This window comes from Arachis ipaensis, chromosome B06 (assembly GCF_000816755.2).
Source record: "Arachis ipaensis cultivar K30076 chromosome B06, Araip1.1, whole genome shotgun sequence".
NCBI classification, from domain to species: Eukaryota; Viridiplantae; Streptophyta; class Magnoliopsida; order Fabales; family Fabaceae; genus Arachis; species Arachis ipaensis.
Window position 1 is genome coordinate 124960092 of NC_029790.2, and position 23129 is coordinate 124983220.

The 23129-nt window shown below is 36.9% G+C and overlaps 3 protein-coding genes and 2 long non-coding RNA genes across 5 annotated transcripts; 1 reads left to right on the forward strand and 4 right to left on the reverse strand.

Moving 5' to 3' along the window:
- On the reverse strand, positions 5551 to 6125 carry LOC110264166. Its single transcript, XR_002349896.1, has 3 exons — positions 6056 to 6125; positions 5882 to 5968; positions 5551 to 5675 (listed from the first exon to the last, which is right to left on the reverse strand). It is a non-coding gene; the product is annotated as an uncharacterized LOC110264166 (long non-coding RNA).
- On the reverse strand, positions 7116 to 7650 carry LOC110264167. Its single transcript, XR_002349897.1, has 3 exons — positions 7596 to 7650; positions 7422 to 7508; positions 7116 to 7195 (listed from the first exon to the last, which is right to left on the reverse strand). It is a non-coding gene; the product is annotated as an uncharacterized LOC110264167 (long non-coding RNA).
- On the reverse strand, positions 9132 to 10430 carry LOC110263841. Its single transcript, XM_021105674.1, has 3 exons — positions 10247 to 10430; positions 9623 to 9657; positions 9132 to 9541 (listed from the first exon to the last, which is right to left on the reverse strand). The coding sequence occupies exons 1-3, from the start codon at positions 10428 to 10430 to the stop codon at positions 9266 to 9268; spliced, it is 495 nt and encodes a 164-aa protein (XP_020961333.1). The 3' UTR covers positions 9132 to 9265.
- LOC107647603 (protein FAR1-RELATED SEQUENCE 5-like) lies at positions 11022 to 12615 on the forward strand (the record flags this gene model as incomplete). The annotated part of the gene is made up of 1 exon (XM_021105675.1): positions 11022 to 12615. A coding segment is annotated over one exon (588 nt), but the record flags the coding sequence as incomplete, so codon positions are not given.
- On the reverse strand, positions 19047 to 22426 carry LOC107648487. The gene is made up of 2 exons (XM_016352334.2): positions 22268 to 22426; positions 19047 to 20166 (listed from the first exon to the last, which is right to left on the reverse strand). Exons 1-2 carry the CDS (start codon positions 22280 to 22282, stop codon positions 19738 to 19740), a joined length of 444 nt encoding a protein of 147 aa, XP_016207820.1. The 5' UTR covers positions 22283 to 22426; the 3' UTR covers positions 19047 to 19737.

Here is a 23129-nt window from a genome sequence, read left to right on the forward strand (position 1 = left end):
TAAATACACATTAATAATTAAGATTAATTTAAATTTTAAAAACTAAAATTTCTCTAACTTTCTACCCACTTTATAGTTAGTTATTGTTTCCTTCTTTTACATTCCTTCTCTCTCTATAATACGATTTTCTTCTACCTCGCTCTCTTGTACAAGACCCCTTCTTTTACTCTCCTTACTTATATCATATTACTTAATAATTATAAAAGCTAGGTTTATTAGTTCAAATGAATGAGTTTTAGATGTGTGCAGGAACCAATTTAAAAGATGGAATATTATTTTGGATGTGTTGCAAGTCAATCTAGTTAGTGTGTGAAAAATTTTTTATGTGCTATAACCAAGTGTAATTTATGCACAATAAATGAACAATTAACAAGTTGAATACACTATATAAACAAGCAAAAACACTATATATAGAATAACCAATTATATTGTATAAATTACTTATCTAATTAGTAGTCGTAGTAATAACTCCACCTTAAGAACTTGAAGACGATACTTCAAATTTATTCCTATTATACGTCCCAAAATTTATAATATTACACATACAAAATTGGATTAATCTTAGCATACAAGCGATTAACATTTACAAGTGTTACAAGTCCTGAAACTTACTAACACCCTAAACGCGCTCCAATTGTTACGTACAACTCACGCGCTATATAACAGAACATTATATCAATCAAAATCAATTAACGTGCGAATAATATAATTTTCAATTTTCAAAAGATTTCGTTACCTTCTTCGAATCTCCTGCCAAGTTTTTCGTTCTCCTTCTTGCGTTCTTCCCTTATATTTTTTATCGTTCTTTCTTCTGCGTTTATCACTGCTTTGTTCGTCGTCATTCACCTCAGTTTCTCTCACTGTAACTCTAGCTTCATTTTATTTCGATTTTCTGGTTTCTGAAATCAAAATCTGAATGAACCTTAAAGATAATGGATGATTCAACCTTAGATTGTCAGATCAGGGCGAAGTTAATTTTGAATTTGAATCGAACGAAGTTCCTGAGGTTTGATTTAGATTCAGCTAATTAAGATTAATCTAAATTTGATGCAGTTATTCGTCTATGATTGTCTAGCTGAATAATTCGTGAACATAGACTGTGAAATTAATGCGTGAACATAATCTGTGGATTGAATCTAATGTATTAGTTTTGATTAATTATCTGCAATTTATAGCAGACGCTTGGGTGTAGATCAGAACTTTTTGGGTGTATTTTTAGGGAAGTTTGTGTGTATTTTAGGGGGAGTTTAGGTGTATTTACAGTTTATGGTTTTTCTTGTTATTTTAGTTGATTTGTTGTCGTAACGGGTGTAGATTAGGAGTCCTTGGAGTGTATTTTACTTTGATTATTATTTTTTTATGAGGTACAGAAATTTTATAATATTTTTTTGTTTTAAACATGTATTTTTGCAGTCCTTCTCTATTGTTGATGAGCAGCTTGTTCCCAAGGTTGGAATGACCTTTAAAACCCTTGAAAATACTGCAAAATTTTACAAGGACTATGCCAATGATGCAGGTTTTTCTACAAGAGTTTGGAGCACAAATAAAAAGGAAAACGAAATTAAGAATCAATTGATCACATGTAGAAGAGAGGGAAATAGAAATCTAAAATATCTTCGACCGAGAAGACAAATTCCACAGCTGGTTTAAATTGTCCTGCAAGAATTTATATACACACATTGAAGGATGTTGGTGCTTGGATCATTTCAAAGGTTGTGCTGCATCATTCACACCCTTGCTGTCTAACTCAAGCAGAGATGCTCAAACAGCACAGGAAACTAAGCATGTCCGTTCGTCGTAGAATAGAGAATAACGAGGAAGCCGGTATCAGACCAAGCAAAACATTCCAATCATTCGTTGCGGCAGCTGGGGGTCACCACGAGTTAAATTTTATTAAAAAGGGTGTGAGGAATTACATCACAAGAGAAGTGCGGGATGTTTCGGAACAAGAATATGCAAAGGAATTCGGAAAATATTTATTGAGAATGAAAGAGAAGAATCAGAATTTCTTTTTCGAGCTCGAACTCGAGGATGATCAATCGATTAAGCTTGCTTTTTGGGCCGATGCAAGGAGCAGAGCTGCCTTTGAGTATTTCAGAGATGTTATTTCATTTGACACCACGTACAATACAAACAGGTAATATGCTGTTCTTGTTTATGCTGCTAAATTAATTTTGTTCTATGAATCTACTGCAGAGGTGTATATTGGATCTTCCTTGGGTGTATAAATTCATTATATGGGTGTACGTAATGATTTTCATTCTGCAATGTTGTAATTTGTTTCAGATATAATTTGGTTTGTGGTTCTTTCGTCGGGGTGAATCACCACGGTCAGTCAATACTTCTTGGATGCGCTTTGATGAAAAATGAAGAAATTGAGTCGTTCAAATGGTTATTTCAATGTTGGCTTCGTTGCATGGGGGAAAATGCTCCGAAAGGGTTTCTCACCGATCAATGCGCGTCAATGAAAAGGGCTATAGAGGCTTGTATGCCAACAACAATTCACCGTTGGTGTATTTGGCACATCACGAAGAAGATCCCAAGCAAATTAAATGGGTACAAGGGACATGCTGAAATTGAACAAGAATTGAGCCAAGTTGTTTGGAACTCTCATAGTAAAGATTCATTTGATAGGAATTGGAATGATTTTCTGCTGAATTTTGGTCTTGTGGACAACAAGTGGCTTTCATGTAATGTTGTTTAAAATCTGCAGCAGAGGTGTAAATTGCATGTTTTTTCGGGTATATTTATAGTCTATTTTTGGGTGTATTCTGTAAATTTCTATGAAAACTGTCATATATGGGTTCCAATCTATTTGGAGCACCACTTTTGGGCAGGGATAAAAAGCACACAAAGGAGTGAGAGCATGCATTCATTTTTTAACAAGTTTATTACCCGGAATAGCTCGCTTATTCAATTTGTCAAATAATACGATAATTGCCTCGGAAGCAGGGAGCAAGCAGAGAGAGAATCAGATGCTGCATATTTTCATACGGTCATACCGTGTGCAACCAAATCCTCCATTGAAGCTCAGTTTCAAGATGTGTACACTCATCAAAAGTTTAGAGAAGTCCAAGCACAATTTAAAGGAAAGGCAAATTGCATCACTAGATTAACGAATTCTGCTCTAGGCTATTCAGTATACGAAGTTGGAGAACAAGTTTCCAGCTCAATATTCAACGAGTTTGTGGTTACTTATGACTCAGTAGCAGCCGAGGTAAAATGTCAATGCTTATTATTCGAGTCAAGAGGGATATTGTGCCGTCACGCACTAAGTGTGTTAAGCTTTGAACGAGTAAGCTAAGTGTCATCGAGATATATATTGGAACGATGGAGCAAGAAGGTAAAGAGGCAACACACACACATCAAGAGCAGCCACGACAAGCCATTGTTGGAGCCAAGAAGTAAGAGGTTTGACGAATTGGTTTTTTGTTCACAAAATATTTGCGAATTTGCATCAGAATCGGAGGAGCTGGCTGCAATTCTGCATTGTGCGTACGATAACGTCATGGTTGAGATGGAATCATTGAAAGCCAAAAGGAAGGGGACATCTTCTTTATCTCACGAAGACGCCAACTTGGAATTCGTTAACGAGCTTCAAAGCCCTCCAAGGATTCGAACAAGAGGACGTCCAAAAAATAGGCTAGGTTCAAAGTTGGACAAATAGATTGCAAATGCCTCAAAGAAGAAGAAAACAAAAGCTTTAAATGAGGTAAAAGTGATGTTCTTTAAATATGTGGTGATTGAGTTTAATTTTCTCGTTAATAGTTTAGCTAATATGTGAGTTTATTATATCCAGTTAAACTTCTTTGATGCTGCATCAGTGGTGCGTTCAAATTCCAGCTAATATCAAGGACGTGTTATGAATTATCAGTTCAGAGAACCAGCAGCAGCGGATAACTTTTTGGGTGTATAGTTACAGAATATGGGTGTAAAGCACTGTTTTTTGGGTGTATTTCTGAATTTTCTTGTGTTTCACATTTTACATACATATATATATTTCACAATCTGATGTTTATGTTATAAAATATTTTTTGTTTTTTTTACTACGGTTTAGGGTTTAGGGTTTAGTGTTTAGGGTTTTAGGGTTTAGGGTTTAGGGTTTTACGGTTTAGGGTTTAGGTTTTAGGGTTTAGGGATAAAGCATTAGTGGATAGAAGTCTGGTGTATATTTAACTTTCCTTGGGTGTAAAATGAGATCTTATGAGTGTAAAAATCAATGATTTGGGTGTATAGTATAGGTTGGTTGGTTTAGGGTTTAGGGTTTAGGTTTTTAGGGTTTAGGGTTTAAGATTTTAGGTTTAGGGTCTAGGGTTTTAGGGTTTAGGGTTTTAGGGTTTTAGGGTTTTACGGTTTAGGTTTTAGTGTTTAGGGTTTAGGGTTTTAGGGTTTAGGATTCAGGGTTTTAGGGATAAAGCATCAGGGGATAGATGTTTGGGTGTATTTTCAACTTTTTTTCGGGTGTAAAATGTCAGGTTATGGGTGTATATTTGGTTTGATGTTTTTCTTCATATTATAGTACCTATAATTCAGATATTTTGAATACAGCAGAGAGAGTTTAATTATTGAAAGAAATTTTACAATAAACTGGATTATAATTGGCAAATTTTTACAGCATGTATTCAATTTGTTACAAGACTACCTAACAGTTACATTACTCAGTGTCAATATCATTAGAATTTATCTGATAATATGGACTCAATAATAATGAGGATGGCTTGGACAGTTTTATTGCATTACTCCCCTAATGGCTTCAGCTTTGTCTTGATTCATTTCATTGAATAGAATCCGGAGAGCATATTCTACTCTATAGTGGTCCACCTCGTCTTACAGTTAAAAAGAATATTCTGTTTAATCAACCATATTAATTGAGTAAAGTAATACAGAGTTATTTAGTTTTAAACACATTTACCTAGGTCCAATTGTCCCACTCATACTTCAACCTTTTAATGTTTTCGGGCTGAATTATCTCAAGCCACTTCATTACGTAAATAGCACAGTCATAGCTAAAAACCAAGAAAATAAATTACAAATTACATATAGGAAAGTTTAATTTTCAGATTGAAAGATTTATACCTTGTCTTTTGGCCTGAGATGTTAATGTATGGCGGTTCAATTTCCTTGTCCTTGTCCTTTCTCTTCAGAGGTGCCCCCCAGCATATACTCTAATTCGTGAAATTACATATCCCTTAAAACACAAAATAAATCAGTAATACATGAATAAATTTAATAAAGAGATACACCCAAAGGAGCACAAACTTACACCTTATATTGAACAGAAATACACCCAACTATTAAAATACAAAACACAGAACCAACTTACAATGAATTTATTTAGGGCCATTCTCTCATCGGACGGAGATGTCGTGTGATATGGGTCGAGTATATAAAATTTCCACTTTCTTGTATTAGCCAACCATAACCACCAATTTTGTGAATGGCAAACAGGTGCAAAAATCTGAAGTATGTCCAGATTGAACACTGTTTTAGTTTATTTGGCACAAAAGTAAAGAATGGTAATAAGAAGTTTTAGAAATGAAAACTTATATAACGATGCGATGCTAATTTTTAAGGTCCAAGAAGGGTATAAACATTGGGTAGTCTTCCACCCTGAATGACTTATTGGTTTTAGGCTGTAAGAATACCCCTTCTGGATGATTTGCAATGGCCATGTTCTGCAAAAATTGTGAACCACCAAATGAATACAGAAAATACATCCAAACGAATGCAGAAAATACACCCAAATGAATACACAACTTACACCCAATTGAACATAGAAAATACACCCAAATGAACACATAAAATATACCCAATTTAAGGCAGAAAATACACCCGAAAGAATGCAGAAAATACATCCAAAATTCATTGAAGCAACCCTTACCACAATATCAGGGGGGAGACAGTATACTTCTTCTTGAAACCTTTTAATCTTTTGCTGGTTTAGGATGAGGCACATGGCAGAGACAATCTAGAAAAAGATACCGAAATCAATTTACATCAATCAACATTGCAGTTAATTTTGGTGATAAAAATATTAATGTTATTGTAATATTACCTCAGCTTCTATATGTGTTTCATCTGCGAGTCATGCGAGGTGGACTTTTGACAAAATGTATCTATCTTGGGCATTGAGTGTGCACACGGTGTCATACTCATTAGTTAGTCCATTTCCATATGTCTTCACTCGTGTGGCTTAGATGTAGCATTTCTCTTTCATGTCACCCGTATTTTCATTCGTTCTCGCAGGAGTTTCAAACTTCTCGAAACTCTCTCCGCCACTCTCCTTTCGAATCTGTGGACTTTTTCCTTTTGTTGTCACCCCACCACTTGCAATTTTTTCTACCAGATCCTCTAATTGTTCTAGCAATTTTGGGGTTTCAAGAGTTTTTGCCCTCTCTCCATCTTGCGTTGCCGCCCCCTTCTGTGTTGCTGCTTCTTCTTGGCTTGAATCAGTCAAGCCAAGGCTGAATGATGACATCGGACCTTTTTTAGGAACGTGCGATGCCGTCCGTGCCATCATCATCAGCGCAGCAGCGTCTTCTGGGGCTGGATTACTGCGTGATCATGTATAACGTATTATAAGAATAAGAATATACGAATGATAACGAAACATTGATTTTACTCTGATAAACTTACATTTTAGATGGAGCTGGTGGAAGCGTGTGTGTGCTTTCTTCAGGTTTTTGGGGTGGTTCAGGAGTGCTGCAGGGTTACATAAAATTAATCATGTTATAAAAAAAACTAGTCAGAGATCAATCGTGAAAATATACACCCCAACAAGGATCATATATACCCCAACAGGGGCAATATATACCCAAACTGTAACCAAATACACCCCAAGACTATTCCTTACCTTTTTGTAGTTCCTTCATTATTTTTTTCACTTGGAGACTTTTCAGGGGTTGGTTCAATTTCTGGCACAGGGGTTGGTTCATTTTCTGTCACAGGGATTTCTTTATTTTCTGGCACAGTGGTTGTTTGGGACAGTGGTAGACAAACTTGAATCGGAACTCTAAACAAGAAGAAAAATAAAAGGTTAACATACAAAGCCCCCGAAAATAAAATGGTTATAAGGTTGAAATTTTCTTGAAAAACTCACATTGAAAGCGCTTCTCTTTGCGACTGTGTCTCTACCCGCACAACCATCATGTTCTCTTCAGCTGGCTCACTGGCTGACTCTTTAACCAAACTCAACCTAAAATACACCCTAAGAAAGTAAAAATACACCCGAAGCATTCAAAAGAAAGACATGCTTTGTTTTTTGAGAATTTATATACTTCCAGTTTTTGCTTTTTTTTCCTGCCTTTTTTTTCTCGAATAAAACATTAAAGGGCTTTTTTTTTCTAAAAAAAATATATACAGAATTAGAAGTAGAAGATAATAAAAGAATAAAAGCAATGGTTATTAGAAAGAGAAATTACATGCTCTCTACCGGTTTGTTTACGCTACTTTGATCTGTGTGTCCTTGAGATGAAGGATCATCACTTCCTAAGTTTACGTCCGGTATTCTAAACATAATAGAGTACATATTATTCATAAAAAATACCATACTATTAAATCAGGATAACAAGATTTTATCAAATAAAGCTTCTTACATTTCAGATGAGACATAGTGACCTTCCGTCGATCGCAGGTCAGCTTCCTTCTCCCTGGCAAACAAGAAACAATTATTAGCAAAGAAAACATCTTAAAATCTGAAATATACACCCCCAACAAGACATACCCCTGTGCAGCAGATTTTTCATTCTTTTCCCTTAAGAATTCATCTCATTCTTCAATTCCAATTTCAGATCTGATAGTACATGCATAAAAAAAACATGTTAACAAATATAATTTTGATGATAGACGGTAATATAGCTTACAAAGTACTGTACCCATGATAAGATTGAGTTTACTCAGGAGATGAATCCTCAACAATGACTTTTTCTTTTTGGATTGTGTCCTGGGGGGAAAAAACAAGTATGAATCAGAAATACAAAATTAAATTGATCAGAAAATACTATCCAAGGAAGTGCTTACTTTTATGGTGTTCTCTGAGTCTTTTTCTTTGTTTTTTGCTTCTCTACTAGTGATGATTCTTCGCTTCTAAAAGTTAATAAGAGACGCTCTGTTAATACATGAAATCTTGATAATAAACCCAAAGAAAAGCAGTAATAATTTCAGAACATTACTCATCATTTGATTCAGATTCTGAATCAGAATCCTCCCGAATCTTCTTTCTTTTTTTGGTTTTCATTCTGGAAGGCAAACAATCATTATTTATAAACATACTAAAAGGGACAAAATACACCCAAATGAATACACAAAATACAACCAACTGAATACACAAATATACCCAAATGAATACACAAAATACACCCAACTGAATACACAAAATACACCCAAGTATATTACTTACTTTTTGGATGTTCGGATGGGTTGTTTCCTTGTTGGTCCCTCTGACTCTTCTTCTGTCTTAGAATCAGAGGAAGAATAGACTTCAGCTTCAGATGTTTCAGTCTCTGATGATGATGAAGTTGCTTTCCTTTTTTTGTTTTTTTTTGTTTTTTTCTTTCTTATCTTTTTTCTTCATTTGTTTTAATTTCTCCTATGTTTCGGCCATTTTTACAATTCCCTGAAACATTAGAAAAGTTAGTTAACAGCATTCACGTAAATAAAATACACCCAAGGTATTCTTTTCACTTATCATATGTTCATCTACTTCTGCTTTCATTCTTTCAACCAACTGCTCTCTAGTCCAGTTGGCAATCCAGGGCTGTGGAGGTCTCTCTTCTCCTTTCTTGTCTTTATTTATTGATAGGTGGAAGTAAACTATCATCAGGGCAAACAGGCAGCCGTCAATTGCCTTTTTCTTTTTCAGATTGTAATCTTTATGGCCTTGATGATGAAATTCAGAACATGTGCTCTCTAGTTTTCCTCTTTTATTCCGTTCATCTTGAAAATTAGTGCCAGGTGCACAGGGGAGATTCTGTTGATTGTGGTTGGTAACAGGAACGCCATCTGTATATAGAGGATGAAAATCCTCTTGAACATGAGACGATCCTGTTCATTATCAACAGCAATAGTCATCATCTCATCTGTCAGATTTTTTAGAGTCTTCCCTTGGAATCTTCTAAAAATGTGTTTGTTGTCTTCAGAAAGTTTCTTATAATTGACTTTCTAAGGGAATAGATCTCCTACAAAAAGAAAAATAACATAGTATGAAAATCACATGAAATACACCCAAACATCACTTGAAAAACACCCCAATATGGCTCATATACACCTATGTCTGTAATGAGTTACTTGACGCGTTGAGGCCAAGCGCAGCCCCTATTGTGCTTGGTCTTACTCTAAACGAACCATAGCCGGTTTCAAGTGTGTTTTTCCCAAGTTTAAAGGAGTTTTCCAACTCCTTTAACAGTTTGTGATGCACCCTTAGCGGCGGGATGTGCATAAGGTCACCAAATCCCAAATCCCTAACAATTGCTTTCTTTTCCTCGCTCATATTTTTGAATTTCTCAGTCAACAAATGGGTTGTACACTTAAGGTCTTTGGTTTGCTGTAAACAAAGTAAAATTAGAGTCAGATATATTTCTATTATGAAAAACTAATTTGATCTAAGACATATATTTGTGCTTACAATTTTTTCAGCTTGATTTTTGCTTGCCATTTTTTCTGAAATGAAAAATACACCCATAGATATCAGTCAGATACATCCATAGATCAACCACATACACCTATACGGATTCTCATAAGAATTTAATTAGATCAGTTCAAAATGATATTCAATTCACTCAAACATGCATAAATATACAAGGTCAAGCAACATTACAAGGTCAAGCAATATACACCCAAGGACAAGCAATATTAGAACAGTTACAATAGTTGATTATATTACATTATATCAGTTCAGAAATATACACCCAACAAATTACTCCATATACACCCAACAATCAACCATATACACCCAACAAATTACTCCATATACACCCACCAAATTACGCAATATACTCCCAAAAATCTGTTACGAGAAGAACTAGATTAAGAAGAACAATAAAACCTAGAACAACTTAGAAGAATAGTAAAACCTAGAAGAACTTAGAAGAACAGTAAAATCTAAAACAAGAAGAACATTAAAAACAGTAAAATGAGAGCTAGAACAAGAAGAACAGTAAAACCTAGAAGAACGTAGAAGAACAGTAAAATCTAGTTCTTCAATTTCAAAATGTGGAAAATCTACAAGATGAGTAAAACAGTAACTTACCTTGAATAATATTTCTTCGCTTTTTCCGGCGATTTTTGATGGAGAGTTCTATCCTTTGTTCTTGATTTCTTCTAATCTTCACGACGAGTTCGAACATCTCTTCAGAATTGTAATTTGTTTCGAATCTTCCTTGAAACTTGACGCTTTGCGTTTTCTTTGAGGGAGAAGAGGAAGTGTGCGCCATAATCAGCGTGTTTTGGAGAGCGTAACCGTTGTGTGAGGCGCGTGGGATTGACGCTCCATTCTAAAGGCTTGAGTGCGCGTGGATTGTTTCTGGGCTGGGCCAACTTGTAAGGCTTGTAGGCCTTAATTGCTTGTATGTGTAGCAGGCCCCTACAAAATTATACGTTTACACAACCCAAATCACAAGCTTGCACACCAAATAACTAAGGAGGCCACTTACATAAAAACACAAAAAATTTCTTTTTTTAAAGACGTGTATACGTGTCATAATATTATTGGACATCTTTATTAAACTGGTTAATAACCTATTTTTAATAAACCAGAATAAAATCGATTTATTATAACAAAAATAATAAATCTAATTGTCCGTATTATAATTATTAGATCCGGTTTGTTCCAATCAATTTACACAATATAAACCAAATTATATTTAAATTTTTTTATAAAAAGACAAATATATCCTTAATTTTTTATTTTGCGAATATTTAAATTCCTAATAATTTAAAAATATAGTTAAGTCCCTATAAAAAATAATTGTAACCCTAACCCCTTATCCTGTCCAAGCCCAAATTCAAGCCTAACGGTGAAATAATTTGCAGCCTTCTGGGATTCTCCCAAGCTCACTCGATCATGCTCAAACCTGGAAAGAAGGGATATTCTTGGTAATACAATTCATCAATTCCCAGATTCAAAGTCGCAATCTTTCGAGAATTTACAGGAACTTACAGCAGGTAAAGTGGCTGCTAATCTTAAAGGCCCAAGGTCGAGAATTTACAGTAATTCACCTGTTGAACCTTATGTGGGACAGGAGTTTGAGTTAGAAGCAGAGGCTCATGCATTCTACAATGCATATGCCACGAGTGTTGGATTCATTGTACGTGTTAGTAAACTCTCTCGATCAAGGATCGATAATTCTGCTATTGGGCGGATTTTTGTCTGCAACAAAGAGGGATACAGGATGACTGACAAGCGTGAAAATGTTATACGGCAAAGGGCTGAGACAAGGGTTGGTTGCAAGGCAATGATAATGGTAAGGAAAATAAGATCTGGTAGCTGGGTTGTTACACGTTTTGTAAAGGAACACAGACACCCTCTTGTTGGTCCAGGAGGTGGCAGAAGGGATTTCATCTACGAACAATATCCGGTCAGTTCTCCTTCTTCCATTGCTATGCATTACTAAATTAGTTATCTTCACAGTTACTTCATGCCAGATTGATTAGAAATGACAAATTGGATGGATCATGATGTCACTATTAAGCTAAATGTTGGAGATTAGCATCAGGCTATTTCAGAATGAAGTTTTTCAGGATAATATTGGTTCTTTTACATGTTTTCAGCTTATTTTTCCCCACTTACCTCTTTGTTTTCTGATACTATTTTCCGGGGCAAACGAGATAGAATTCGGGAATTAAATCAGCAGTTGACAGCAGAGAAAAAAAGGTCTGCCACCTACAAAAGACATCTTGAATTGATACTCAAGCACATTGACGAGTATAACGAGAGCCTATCAAAGAAAATACAGCACATAGTAGACAATGTAAAGAAGATGGTAAGCAAAGAAGAACAAAGTCAATTGAACTTTCAATTAGCCACTCTTTAAATAATTTTTCCCTGGACGAAACACAGAAACGAACCGTCAATTCAAAAATACTGCGATGCGAAGCATACAAAGTGCAATGTTAGTAGTATTCTGCTAATTGTTGACCCTAGGGTGTTTGCTCTCTGTTCCTGCTTTAGATGTCTGGTGGGGTTCTCATGCAATGGAATTCATTGTATTGTTTTCTTATTTATGCTATGAATGAATGACACTTTTAATTGGTAGAAGAAGAAAGCCAATTACTGTCAATGCCTGGTTTTATCTGAGTTGATTCTTGTGGAGCTATGCCAGAAATATGATATTATTACTCAAGAGAGGCATTCAAATGCCATGGTAGAGTTGAATTGTTCTATTTTTTTTATTGAGTTTGTAAAACATGATCCAAGGCTTTGACTCTTGTGTCTAGTAATGATTAATCTATTTTGTATATATAATGAGACTTGTATGAGCATGTTGTGCTCCTAATCCATGTTCATGTTTTCTCCCTTAGCTCAGATTCCATCAATTGATTTGCTCTAAACTGTTATGTATGATTTCCTTTGCTGCAACGAGTGAAGTAATCAATGAAAGTTCAACCTTCCATTGCTAACTGGATTTACTACTATTAAAAATGGTTAAGACATTAGAGTGGATCTCAAGTATATAATCCTAAAATTTGCTTTCTGAATTTTAGTTTCATTTTTCTTTTGGTGTTATCATGAGAATGAATTTGTTGATTATTTACATAATCGTTACTTCTATATGTATTTTTTTACTATTTATTTTCTTACTCCCATGTCTTATGGGAATCTTAGGATTGTATTTTTATTTTTAGTACTGAAAATAAAAAACATTGAAAATGGTAATAGAAAATAAAAATACAAATAAAATATATTTTATCTTTCAAATAGATATCACAAAATAAATAAAATAATATATATAAAGTACATACCAAAAAGTCACCATAAACTTCAGACACACACAACAAATTTTCCATAAAACAATGCAGAAGTCATAGATTAAAATGTAGTTTAAAATTTAAATACAAAATAATGTCATATTCATAGTTAGGTAGTTCTCTTCATAAAAAAAGGTCAAAATCAAATCATAGGATATATGAGCAAACCATAGGATATACGCCAAAACATTAGAAGAATTAGAATTGAACTAAGAAGCAACTATTAATAAGTAGCAGAGCTCATGATATGGTGCATCCATTAGTATCACCATAATATGAGCATGGAGAAGGAGGAGGAGGAGGAGCCTGTTGCTGCGGCTGTGGTTGTGGTGGATAACGCTGTTGATGATGACAGTAACTATATTGATAAGGTGGGTGTTGTGGTCTACCATAACACATTAGAGGAGGAACACATTCATTGTGGTTGTTGTGGTTGATGCACATTATGTTCCTCCTATTTGCTATCATAAACCAGGTTCATGAGCCCAAAAATCATCTGGATCCGGACAAAAGAGAGAAAAATCTTGGATTTCTCTATTTGCTATGTGCCAATTGACAAAACGAGCTTGTATCGACTTGAACAGAAAAAGGATGACCGGAAAAAGCCAGCATTTATCATCTTCCCTGCAAGACCATATCCAAACTTGAAAACAAGGACCCACATAAAATATACTAGAAACAAAGCAGACAGCCCATCTAAAAGCAGTTTCTCAGAGGAATAAATAAATATAGTTATTAAAATTTATCTTTTTTCATCACAAAGACAGTGCTTTATCTGTGATAACTCAAAACTCCAGGAACAAAAAATTATGAGGGGCATCCAGTAGTTATTGCCAAGTGGTGGGCTACTGGAAAGAAATAGATAGAAGCTACAGATCGTGGATGGGACCTTGGAAATTTGGCATCTCAAATATTGCTCTATGTTGAAATGTCTATAGTGGACAAATGAAGATGGCACCAATTTACTCAGACCATGCTTACATCAGTACTACTGTAAGGTCCCACATCGGTTGGAGAGGAGAACGAAGTATGCCTTTTAAGGGTGTGGATACCTCTCCCTAGTATGACGCGTTTTGTCGAGTGAGTGTGGGGGCTTCGGCTATCATCCCTATCGTTAAAGGTAAAACCGTGAGGCCTTGTGTGCCAAACCAGACAATATCGTGCTAGCGGGTGGTCTGGGCTGTTACAGATGGTATCAGAGTCGGAGCCCGGATCGATGTGCCAGCAAGAGCGCTGGGCTCCCTTAGGGGGTGGATTGTGGGACATTGTAAGGTCCCACATCGGTTAGGGAGGGGAACAAAGCATAACTTATAAGGGTATGGATACCTCTCCCTAGCATGACGCATTTTGACGAGTGAGTGTGGGGGACTTCGGCTATCATCCCTATCGTCAAAGGTAAAACCGTGAGGCCTTGTGTGCCAAAGCGGACAATATCGTGCTAGCGGGTGGTCTGAGTTGTTACAACTGCCTTAAGGTTTAATGATCATTGGTCGTCATGCCAGTGCCTAAAGGTTTATCTCAGGATTATGCTTTTTCTAATATAACATGTTATTCATTGGAACCTATATAAATTTTGAAATACCATCCTTCTTTTCCAGAACAAAAATAAAGCATACTCAAAGTTGTTAGCTATTTTCATTTTTTTAGTAGTTAACATTCTCTCGGTAAAGGTTCTTTACTTGTAGAAAACAACAAATTAAATGCACACAAATTGAGGATTCACCCAAAATTCAAGAATTATGAACATAGAAATCATATAGGTGTTGACAAAACAAAACAAAATCAATGTGCTAATGAATTGTAAGTTGAACAAGCATCAAAATATAGCCAAAAGTGCCTCTTCCAAGAACAATGTGCCTAACAAAAAGCAATTTAATCTTTATAGTAGCTACAACATATAAATCAAATGCAAAGCATCAGATAGACATTCAATCAAACATGTGGTGTGCAATGCAGAAATTTCGCATAATCAAGCAATTTTCAGCAGTATTCAATCCATAACAGTCATAATCCAACACTTGCAATTTAACAAAGATCTAATAAACTAATCCTAACCTATCTTAACTGCTTAAATCCACTAACAACATGCAAATTCTAACTAACTAACTAATTAAAGAAAATAGACTGAAAAGCAGAACAAAGAGAGAACCTGAGGTGATGACTAGGGTTCTTGAAGTAGAGAAAGGGAAAAAGAATGCATTGGTACTATGTTATTGCCACTGCTGGAGGTGTGGTGACAATGACGCCAAAGAGAAAGAGCTGGGCTGAGCTCCGAGTTGGAAAGGGAGAAGGCGAACATCGCTGAAAGAGGGTGAGAAAAGAGAGAGGGAAAAAAAGAAGAAGAAGGAAGTTGTGGTGGGACAATGAGATCAAGAAGTGACCCGGCGACCAGAAGGCGGTTCTGAAAAAAGGTTGAATTTTTGGCAAGGTAACCTAGTTAGATGTGATACGAGGGAGAAGACACTCCAAAACTGAAAATTTCCTAAAATTAAAAGGCGATTTTGAATAAGATTTTAATTTTTGGCGCAAAGTAAATGAGCAGCTTTAAAGTAACTACATATAACAAATTTTACTTTTTTATTTTACATGATTTTTTATTATATTTTATTTTTATTATTTTATTTAAAAGATCGGATATAATTTATTTTTAAGTTTTTATATATGTGATTCTTTTAGATACACTTTATATTAAATTTGTTACAAAATTAAATTTTGAATTATTATAACGTAAATAATTAAAAGAATAAATTAAAAAATAAGTTTCAACAATGCAATTATTCATCCCTTATTATTTATACCTGTAATAGCCACTGATGACTTCCATACGGTGGGATGGGAGTCTCATGACCATTAATCAATCCTGAATCACCTAGCCCAAACTCTTGCTGCACAGGTGCATTTACTTCTGTATTTGGCACTACTAATGTCTCTTGAGAAGCCATAGAGTCCTTGGGAAGCTCCTATGAAAAAATAATACATGGAGTCAAAAATTATATCAAGTTTAACTACAACATAGAGGTTACCAGTTTATTTTAATTCAAGTAACAACTAATGCAATATTGTATCTTACTGACCTCTTCGGTACCAAAGCTAGCTTGGGTGCCACTACCAGTCTTATCCCCCCAAATCGTCACCGTCATTTCTCACAGGACATTCATTCTTTACATGACCAGCACTGTTGCATTTAGTGCACCTCCGTTTACCCCTCTCCTTTTTTTCCTTGGGTGCTCCTTTTGTCTTGACCACCGAAGGGTCACCAACAAAGTCTGGCGTGGGAGAATCTCTTGTTTGTCTTTTCACGCCAGATTTTTTTCTAGTGTTTGGGTCCAACGACAGACTTCATTCATAGTGTCATAGAAAGAAGGATTGTAAGAGCCCAAATCGATGTGCGACCTTACAATCCATCCCTAAGGGAGCCCAGCGCCCTCGCTGGCACATCGATCCGGGCTTCGACTCTGATACCATCTGTAACAGTCCAGACCATCTGCTAGTACGATATTGTCCGCTTTGGCATACAAGGCCTCACGGTTTTACCTTTGACGATAGGGATGATAGCCGAAGCCCTCCACACTCACTCGTCAAAACGCGTCATGCTAGGGAGAGGTATCCACACCCTTGTAAGGCATGCTTCGTTCCCCTCCCCAACCGATGTGGGACCTTACAATCCACGCCTCTAAGGGAGCCCAGCGCCCTCGCTGGCACATCGATCCGGGCTCCAGTTCTGATACCATCTGTAACAGCCCAGACCACCCGCTAGGACGATATTGTCCACTTTGGCACACAAGGCCTCACAATTTTACCTTTGACGATAGGGATGATAGCCGAAGCCCCCACACTCACTCGTCAAAATGCGTCATGCTAGAGAGAGGTATCCACACCCTTATAAGGGATGCTTCGTTCCCCTCCCCAACTAATGTGGGACCTTACATAATAAATGAGGAAAACATATCAACCACTGTTGTGTTAAAAGTTAAGGAGTGTGACAGGAGACAACATATTTATAACGTACTTTATGGTCGCAATACTGAGCATATGGAGTGTGAATGTAGTCGATGGAGTAGTGAAGGCATTCCTTGCAGCCACATATTTTTTGCAATAAAAAGGGTAGGTTTACAGAAGTTGCCAAATAGTCTTCTTTTGAAAAGATGTTCGAAGGATGCCAAGAAGTATCTGGATGAAAGTTCTGCTGGAGGCACTACGCAAGACATAGAAAGAGAGTTTTTAATGCGCTTTGGCGCATTGTCAGTGGTAGCTACGTGGATGGTATTCTTAGGAGCTCAAGATGGTTCTTGTAACAGCCCAGACCACCCGCTAGCACGATATTATCTGCTTTGGCACACAAGGCCTCACGGTTTTACCTTTGACGATAGGGATGATAGCCAAAGTCCACCACACTCACTCGTCAAAACGCGTCATGCTAGGGAGAGGTATCTATACCCTTATAAGGCATGCTTCGTTCCCCTCCCCAACCGATATGAGACCTTACAATCCACCCCCTAAGGGAGCCCTGCGCCCTTGCTAGCACATTGATCCGAGCTCCGGCTCTGATACCATCTGTAACAGCCCAAACCACCCGCAAGCACGATATTGTCCGGTTTGGCACACAAGGCCTCACAGTTTTACCTTTGACGATAGGGATGATAGCCGAAGCCCCCCACACTCACTCGTCAAAACGCGTCATGCTAGGGATAGGTATCCACACCCTTATAAGGCATGCTTCATTCTCCTCCCCAACCGATGTGCAACCTTACAATCCACCCCCTAAGAGAGCCCAACGCCCTCGCTGCCACATCGTTCCAGACTCCAGCTCTGATACCATCTGTAATAGTCCAGACCATCTGCTAGCATGATATTGTCTGGTTTGGCACACAAGGCCTCACAGTTTTACCTTTTACGATAAGGATGATAGCCGAAGCCCTCCACACTCACTCGTCAAAATGCGTCATGCTAGGGAGAGGTATCGACACCCTTATAAGGCATCCTCCGTTCCCCTTTCCAACCGATGTGGGACCTTACAATTGGCAAAACCGTGAGGCCTTGTGTGCCAAAGTGGACAATATCGTGCTAGCGGGTGGTCTGTGCTATTACAGATGGGTATCAGAGCCGGAGCTCGGATCAATGTGTCAGCGAGGGCGCTGGGCTCCCTTAGGCAGGTGGATTGTAAGGCCCCACATCAGTTGGGGAGGGGAATGAAGCATGCCTTATAAGGGTGTGGATACCTCTTCGTAGCATGACGCGTTTTGACGAGTGAGTGTGGGGGGTTTTGGCTATCATCCCTATCGTCAAAGGTAAAACCTTGAGTCCTTGTGTGCCAAAGCGGACAATATCGTGCTAGCGGGTGGTCTGAGCTGTTACAGATGGTATCAGAAACGGAGCCCGGATTGATATGCCAGCGAGGGTGCTGGACTCCCTTAGGGGGGTGGATTGTAAGGTTCCACATCGGTTGGAAAGGGGAACGAAGCTTGCCTTATTAGAGTGTGGATACCTCTCCCTAGCATGACGCGTTTTGACGAGTGAGTGTGGGGGGCTTTGGCTATCATCCCTATCATCAAAGGTAAAACCGTGAGGCCTTGTGTGCCAAAGCGGACAATATCATGCTAGCGGGTGGTCTGGGCTATTACATATTACATCTAATGTGACCACTCCTTGAATCTCCTATTTTACTTCTCCAAGAATCTCCCTTGTGTAAAAATTGGCAGCAGAAAGCTCCAATGCTTCTAGCCCAGTAGTTCAAACGGGCTCCCCATATAGCGTCTTAAATTGAGAAACTAATTCATTGTTTCTATAGTCCCTAAGAGCATCTTCAAGATTTTAGACCAACTCTAGAAGACTTTGGCGAATGCAAATAAATCTCTTGATGAAGTTGTTTATCGCCTCACACTTTGATGTTGTTCTAAATCCAGCACAGAATTTATTGCTCAAGTAAGCGCTTGCCCAACTTTTCCTCTTCTCGTATTCATTTAGAACCCATTCATTTTCCTCCAACCCATATTTTTTTTATCATATTCTCCCAATATTCTTTAAATTCATCCGGATGCCATGGAGCATACGAACATCTTCTGAAGTCGTTGGAAAATTTTTTATTTTTTATGTTTGCCGTTACATTCTTCTGAATGTGCCAACCACATAATCGGTGAGTTGCATCTGGGAAGATTTCTCGAATTGCTGCCTTCATTGCTTTGTCACCGTCTGTGACCACAACACTGGAAGACTTGTTCAGCATGACTTCTAGACAGTTTTGCAACAACCACGTATATGTTGCCGTCCGTTCGTCCTCTACCAAAGGAAAATCAAATATACATGTTTGGCGGTGATGGTTACAACCTGAGAAGATTACCAACGGCCTTCTGTACTTATTCTTCCGGTAGGTTGTATCGAATGCAAGCACATCTCCAAAGCACTGATAATCGGACCTACAAATGCCATCTGCCCAAAATAAATTTCCTAGCCAACCTTCATCAATATCACTGTACCTTGCCATGGCCATTGGGTCGACATCTGCTTTCCCAAGTAGATAGCTAATCATCGCATTGGAATCCCCACCAATGAGCTTTGCACGACGACTTTGAAAGTGATTATCTAGGTCCTTCTTTGTGAATCCGACATTGGCATAACCACCGGCTTGGCCTACCATTAGTCCCATTATTTTAGAGGTTGGAAGACCATGATCATGCATGGTATTCGCCTGAGCTTTTTGTTGCTCAGTCAACCCTCGGTGGTTTGGAATTAGGTGTACCAAGCATTGTGGGACAAGATCGTGGTTGTGCTTCTTGACTAATTTTTTAACCCTCCAAGTCGAAGTTTTAGTGTCAAGATACACCGCAAGCATGGCTTCACAACCAGTGCGAGCAGCGCTCTATGCTCCCTCTTCCTACTCAAACTAGATATGTATTTCTCGACTCTCTTTCCTTCCTTGCTGCAATAAAACCTCCTTCTGCGATGTGTTCCATCTTTTTCATGTGCTGTATCACCCTTGCGAACTCCAAACCCGGGACACCTCACATAACGTACATACAAGTTATAAGCTGCATCTGATATTTCAAAGGTCTGGTTTATAATATCATCGGCCGTCATAGACACACACTTACTACTGCTGCCACCGCAATCACAAGTGCAGTTAACATTTTCTTCCACACCAGTCATCATGAAATCTTCGACGTTGTCTTGTGAATTGAGTGGTTCCGAGTCAACATCCATTGTACCCTAATGAGATGAATTAATCAAAGAGCAATAAATAACAGTTTTCGATTAAATGCTATTAGTATTAATTTATTAAAACCTTTGAAAGTGACTGACTAATGCTCGTTGTTATAATTACAAGTAATCCCTAATCACACTAAACTTGAAATCAATAAAGCTAAACAAAAATTTCAATAATGATTTATAAAATTTCAATTATGGTCTATTAGATACATGATCAATATAGATTTATAAAATTTACTAAAATTAGCTTTAAATGAAAGATTATAAATTTAGTAAAGCTAATTTTATGAAAAAGAGAAAAAAAAAAAAGAAAACTAAACAATGAAAAGAGAAAAATAATTTTTAGTAATAGCCATCAAATTTTGATGGCGGAAGAAGAGAAAGATTAGTAACCTCATGTTACGGGTGGTTTACCTGATAGAAGTTCGCTTGTAAATTAAACTTTCTCATTTTATTTTTCATCAATTCAATTCAACAAGAACAACAGAAATATTTTAGTTTCTTTGAGATTTTTCCTTTTGAGAGGTATTCCCTTGTGTATTTAGAAAGAAGTGTATTCTCTCTTTGTCAAGAGAAAATGTTATTATATCTTTTTGTGATAGAAAAACTTATAATTCTCAATATAACTATTCAATTCTTTTCATAGTTTATACAAATTTTTTATTTTACATATCTATATTTTAGTTGTATCATTTATCATACCTAGCATAGACTGCCTTCTGCCATGTCAAATTCCAAGAGGTTGGGCCAAATGCATTAATATTTTATCCGCCTTAAATAAATAAATGTTAAAAAAATTTAACCATTTAACATATAAACTCATTGAAACTCACCATGGCTTATTCTATGGTCATATATGCTATGACAAAATAGTCTTTTATGGAAATCAAGCTCATATAAAGACTAAACGATTATTTGAAAAAAAAAGTTCTCATACCAAAATATGTATAGTTTTCAGTGCCATATCTAATTGATATGTCAAGACTCAGGATTTGGTTCTTTTCGATGCTTATTTTCAAATTTTATGACAAGTTTTGGTAGGAAGTTCTATAACATCACAAGTTAATACAATTGGAAAGAACAAATCTAGAAACAACCTTGCCACTAGAACTAACCATCTATGTGCTAATTTATTCAGCACAAGACCGAGAATTTATTCCCTGTTCATGACCTACATACCTAAGGTTTTCAATTCAACATAATGTCATAAATTTCAGTGTTGCTAGTTCACTTCAATCTCAACGAATACCATTTAACTAAGCAACTTGACTACTTAAAACTTAAAACTACCTTCTTTTTTTCTTCTTTCTTCTTTCTTCTTTTTGGAGAGTTGTTAGATACTTAACTATATTTATATTGCTAAAGTTTTTAAAGGGGAGAAATGAAATCCACACAGCTAAAAACTACTCACTAATCTTTGGCTATATTGTATGTAGATGTAGTAATTCTCAGTCAAAATAACAGAACTTAAAATATGACCTTCCACAACTTTCTCCCATTGATCATTTAGTGACATAAAAATCTTGATCAACAACCAAAATAACTAACAACCTATTTTCTAGGACTGATTCCAAACTTCTTCCTCTCAACTTCACAATTGCTTAAAACAATATACATCAATAAGGAAAAACTTGAACAAAAACTACTAGAAACTAGAAGTATAACATAGCAAGATACAACAATAGCATGGCAATTAGGCAACGAAAAAACTCAGCTAAATTAATAACAGCAGCAAAATTAATACTAACAACAGCATTCAGCATTAAGTAAGAAAAATTATCCTTCAGCAACAAACAACACTTGATTTGATTTCCATTTTTAACATTCAGCAACAATCGTTACAAAACAGTAACAAGTAATCCCTAATCACACTAAACCTGAAATCAATAAAGCTAAACAAAAATTTCAATAATGATTTTATTTCTATTTTTAGCAGTAGCAAGAAAATTTCAACAAAAATTTCAGAAATTAAAAAAAGAGCAACTGCACAAAATCAATTATTTGATTTTCCATTAATTCATTCACAGCTTCACATTCAAAAATCAACAACATAGCATAAAAGGAAGAGAAGAATCGAAGAAGTGAAGGCACTGCCGCTAACCTTCGACGGCGACATGGACGGCGCCCGGCGTGATGACAGCGAGTGGCGACACAGCGGCGAGTGGTGACACAGCAACGAGCTGCTCCAAGTTCGAGAGAATCCAAGGAGGACGGGGACAGGGGGAAGGAGCACGCTGAACTACAAGAGAGGAAGCAGAGGAGCCGACAGCAACGACGGCGGCGGCACCGCGGCAGAACCGTTGCAGGGAGAACTTAGGGTTTTGGTAGGGTGGGTTTGACTTGGGTACAGAGTTCAGGGGATAGTGATATGGATTCACGAATTGGGGGGTGGGTGGGTGCTAAGGAGAATGGGTGGGTGTTAAGGGGAATGGGTGAGTTTGGAAAGTAGACCAAACCATTTTTCACGCCGGTTTCCGGTTGAACCGGTTAGCCTGGCCGGTCCAGCCAGTTTTTAGAATATTGATTATTGTTATTAAAGATCGATTTTATTTTGGTTAGTTAAAAAATTAAAAAAAAAATCGATTCACTTAAAACGTCCAATAATATGACGACACGTAGGCGTCTTTACAAAAAGACATTTTCTGCAACTTTATGGGAGCATCCCCCAATAACTAATAGTCAACAAAAATCACCAATAAAAACAAATTAATCCTCAACACAAGTATGAAAATAGAACAATCAGGCACCAGTAAAACTCACATAATATTCCCTTGTAAACAACTAAAACTTACACAAACACATCCAAAATTCAGTGAAGAACGTAAACACTTCTAAAATACAGAAATTGGACATGCAAAAATAATTTAACATTGCAATATATATGAGAATCTCTTCAGGCTAAAAAGAGGTGGACTGGACTTGCTTAAGCTTGAGTTCTTTCATAAGAAGGAATATAATAAGGT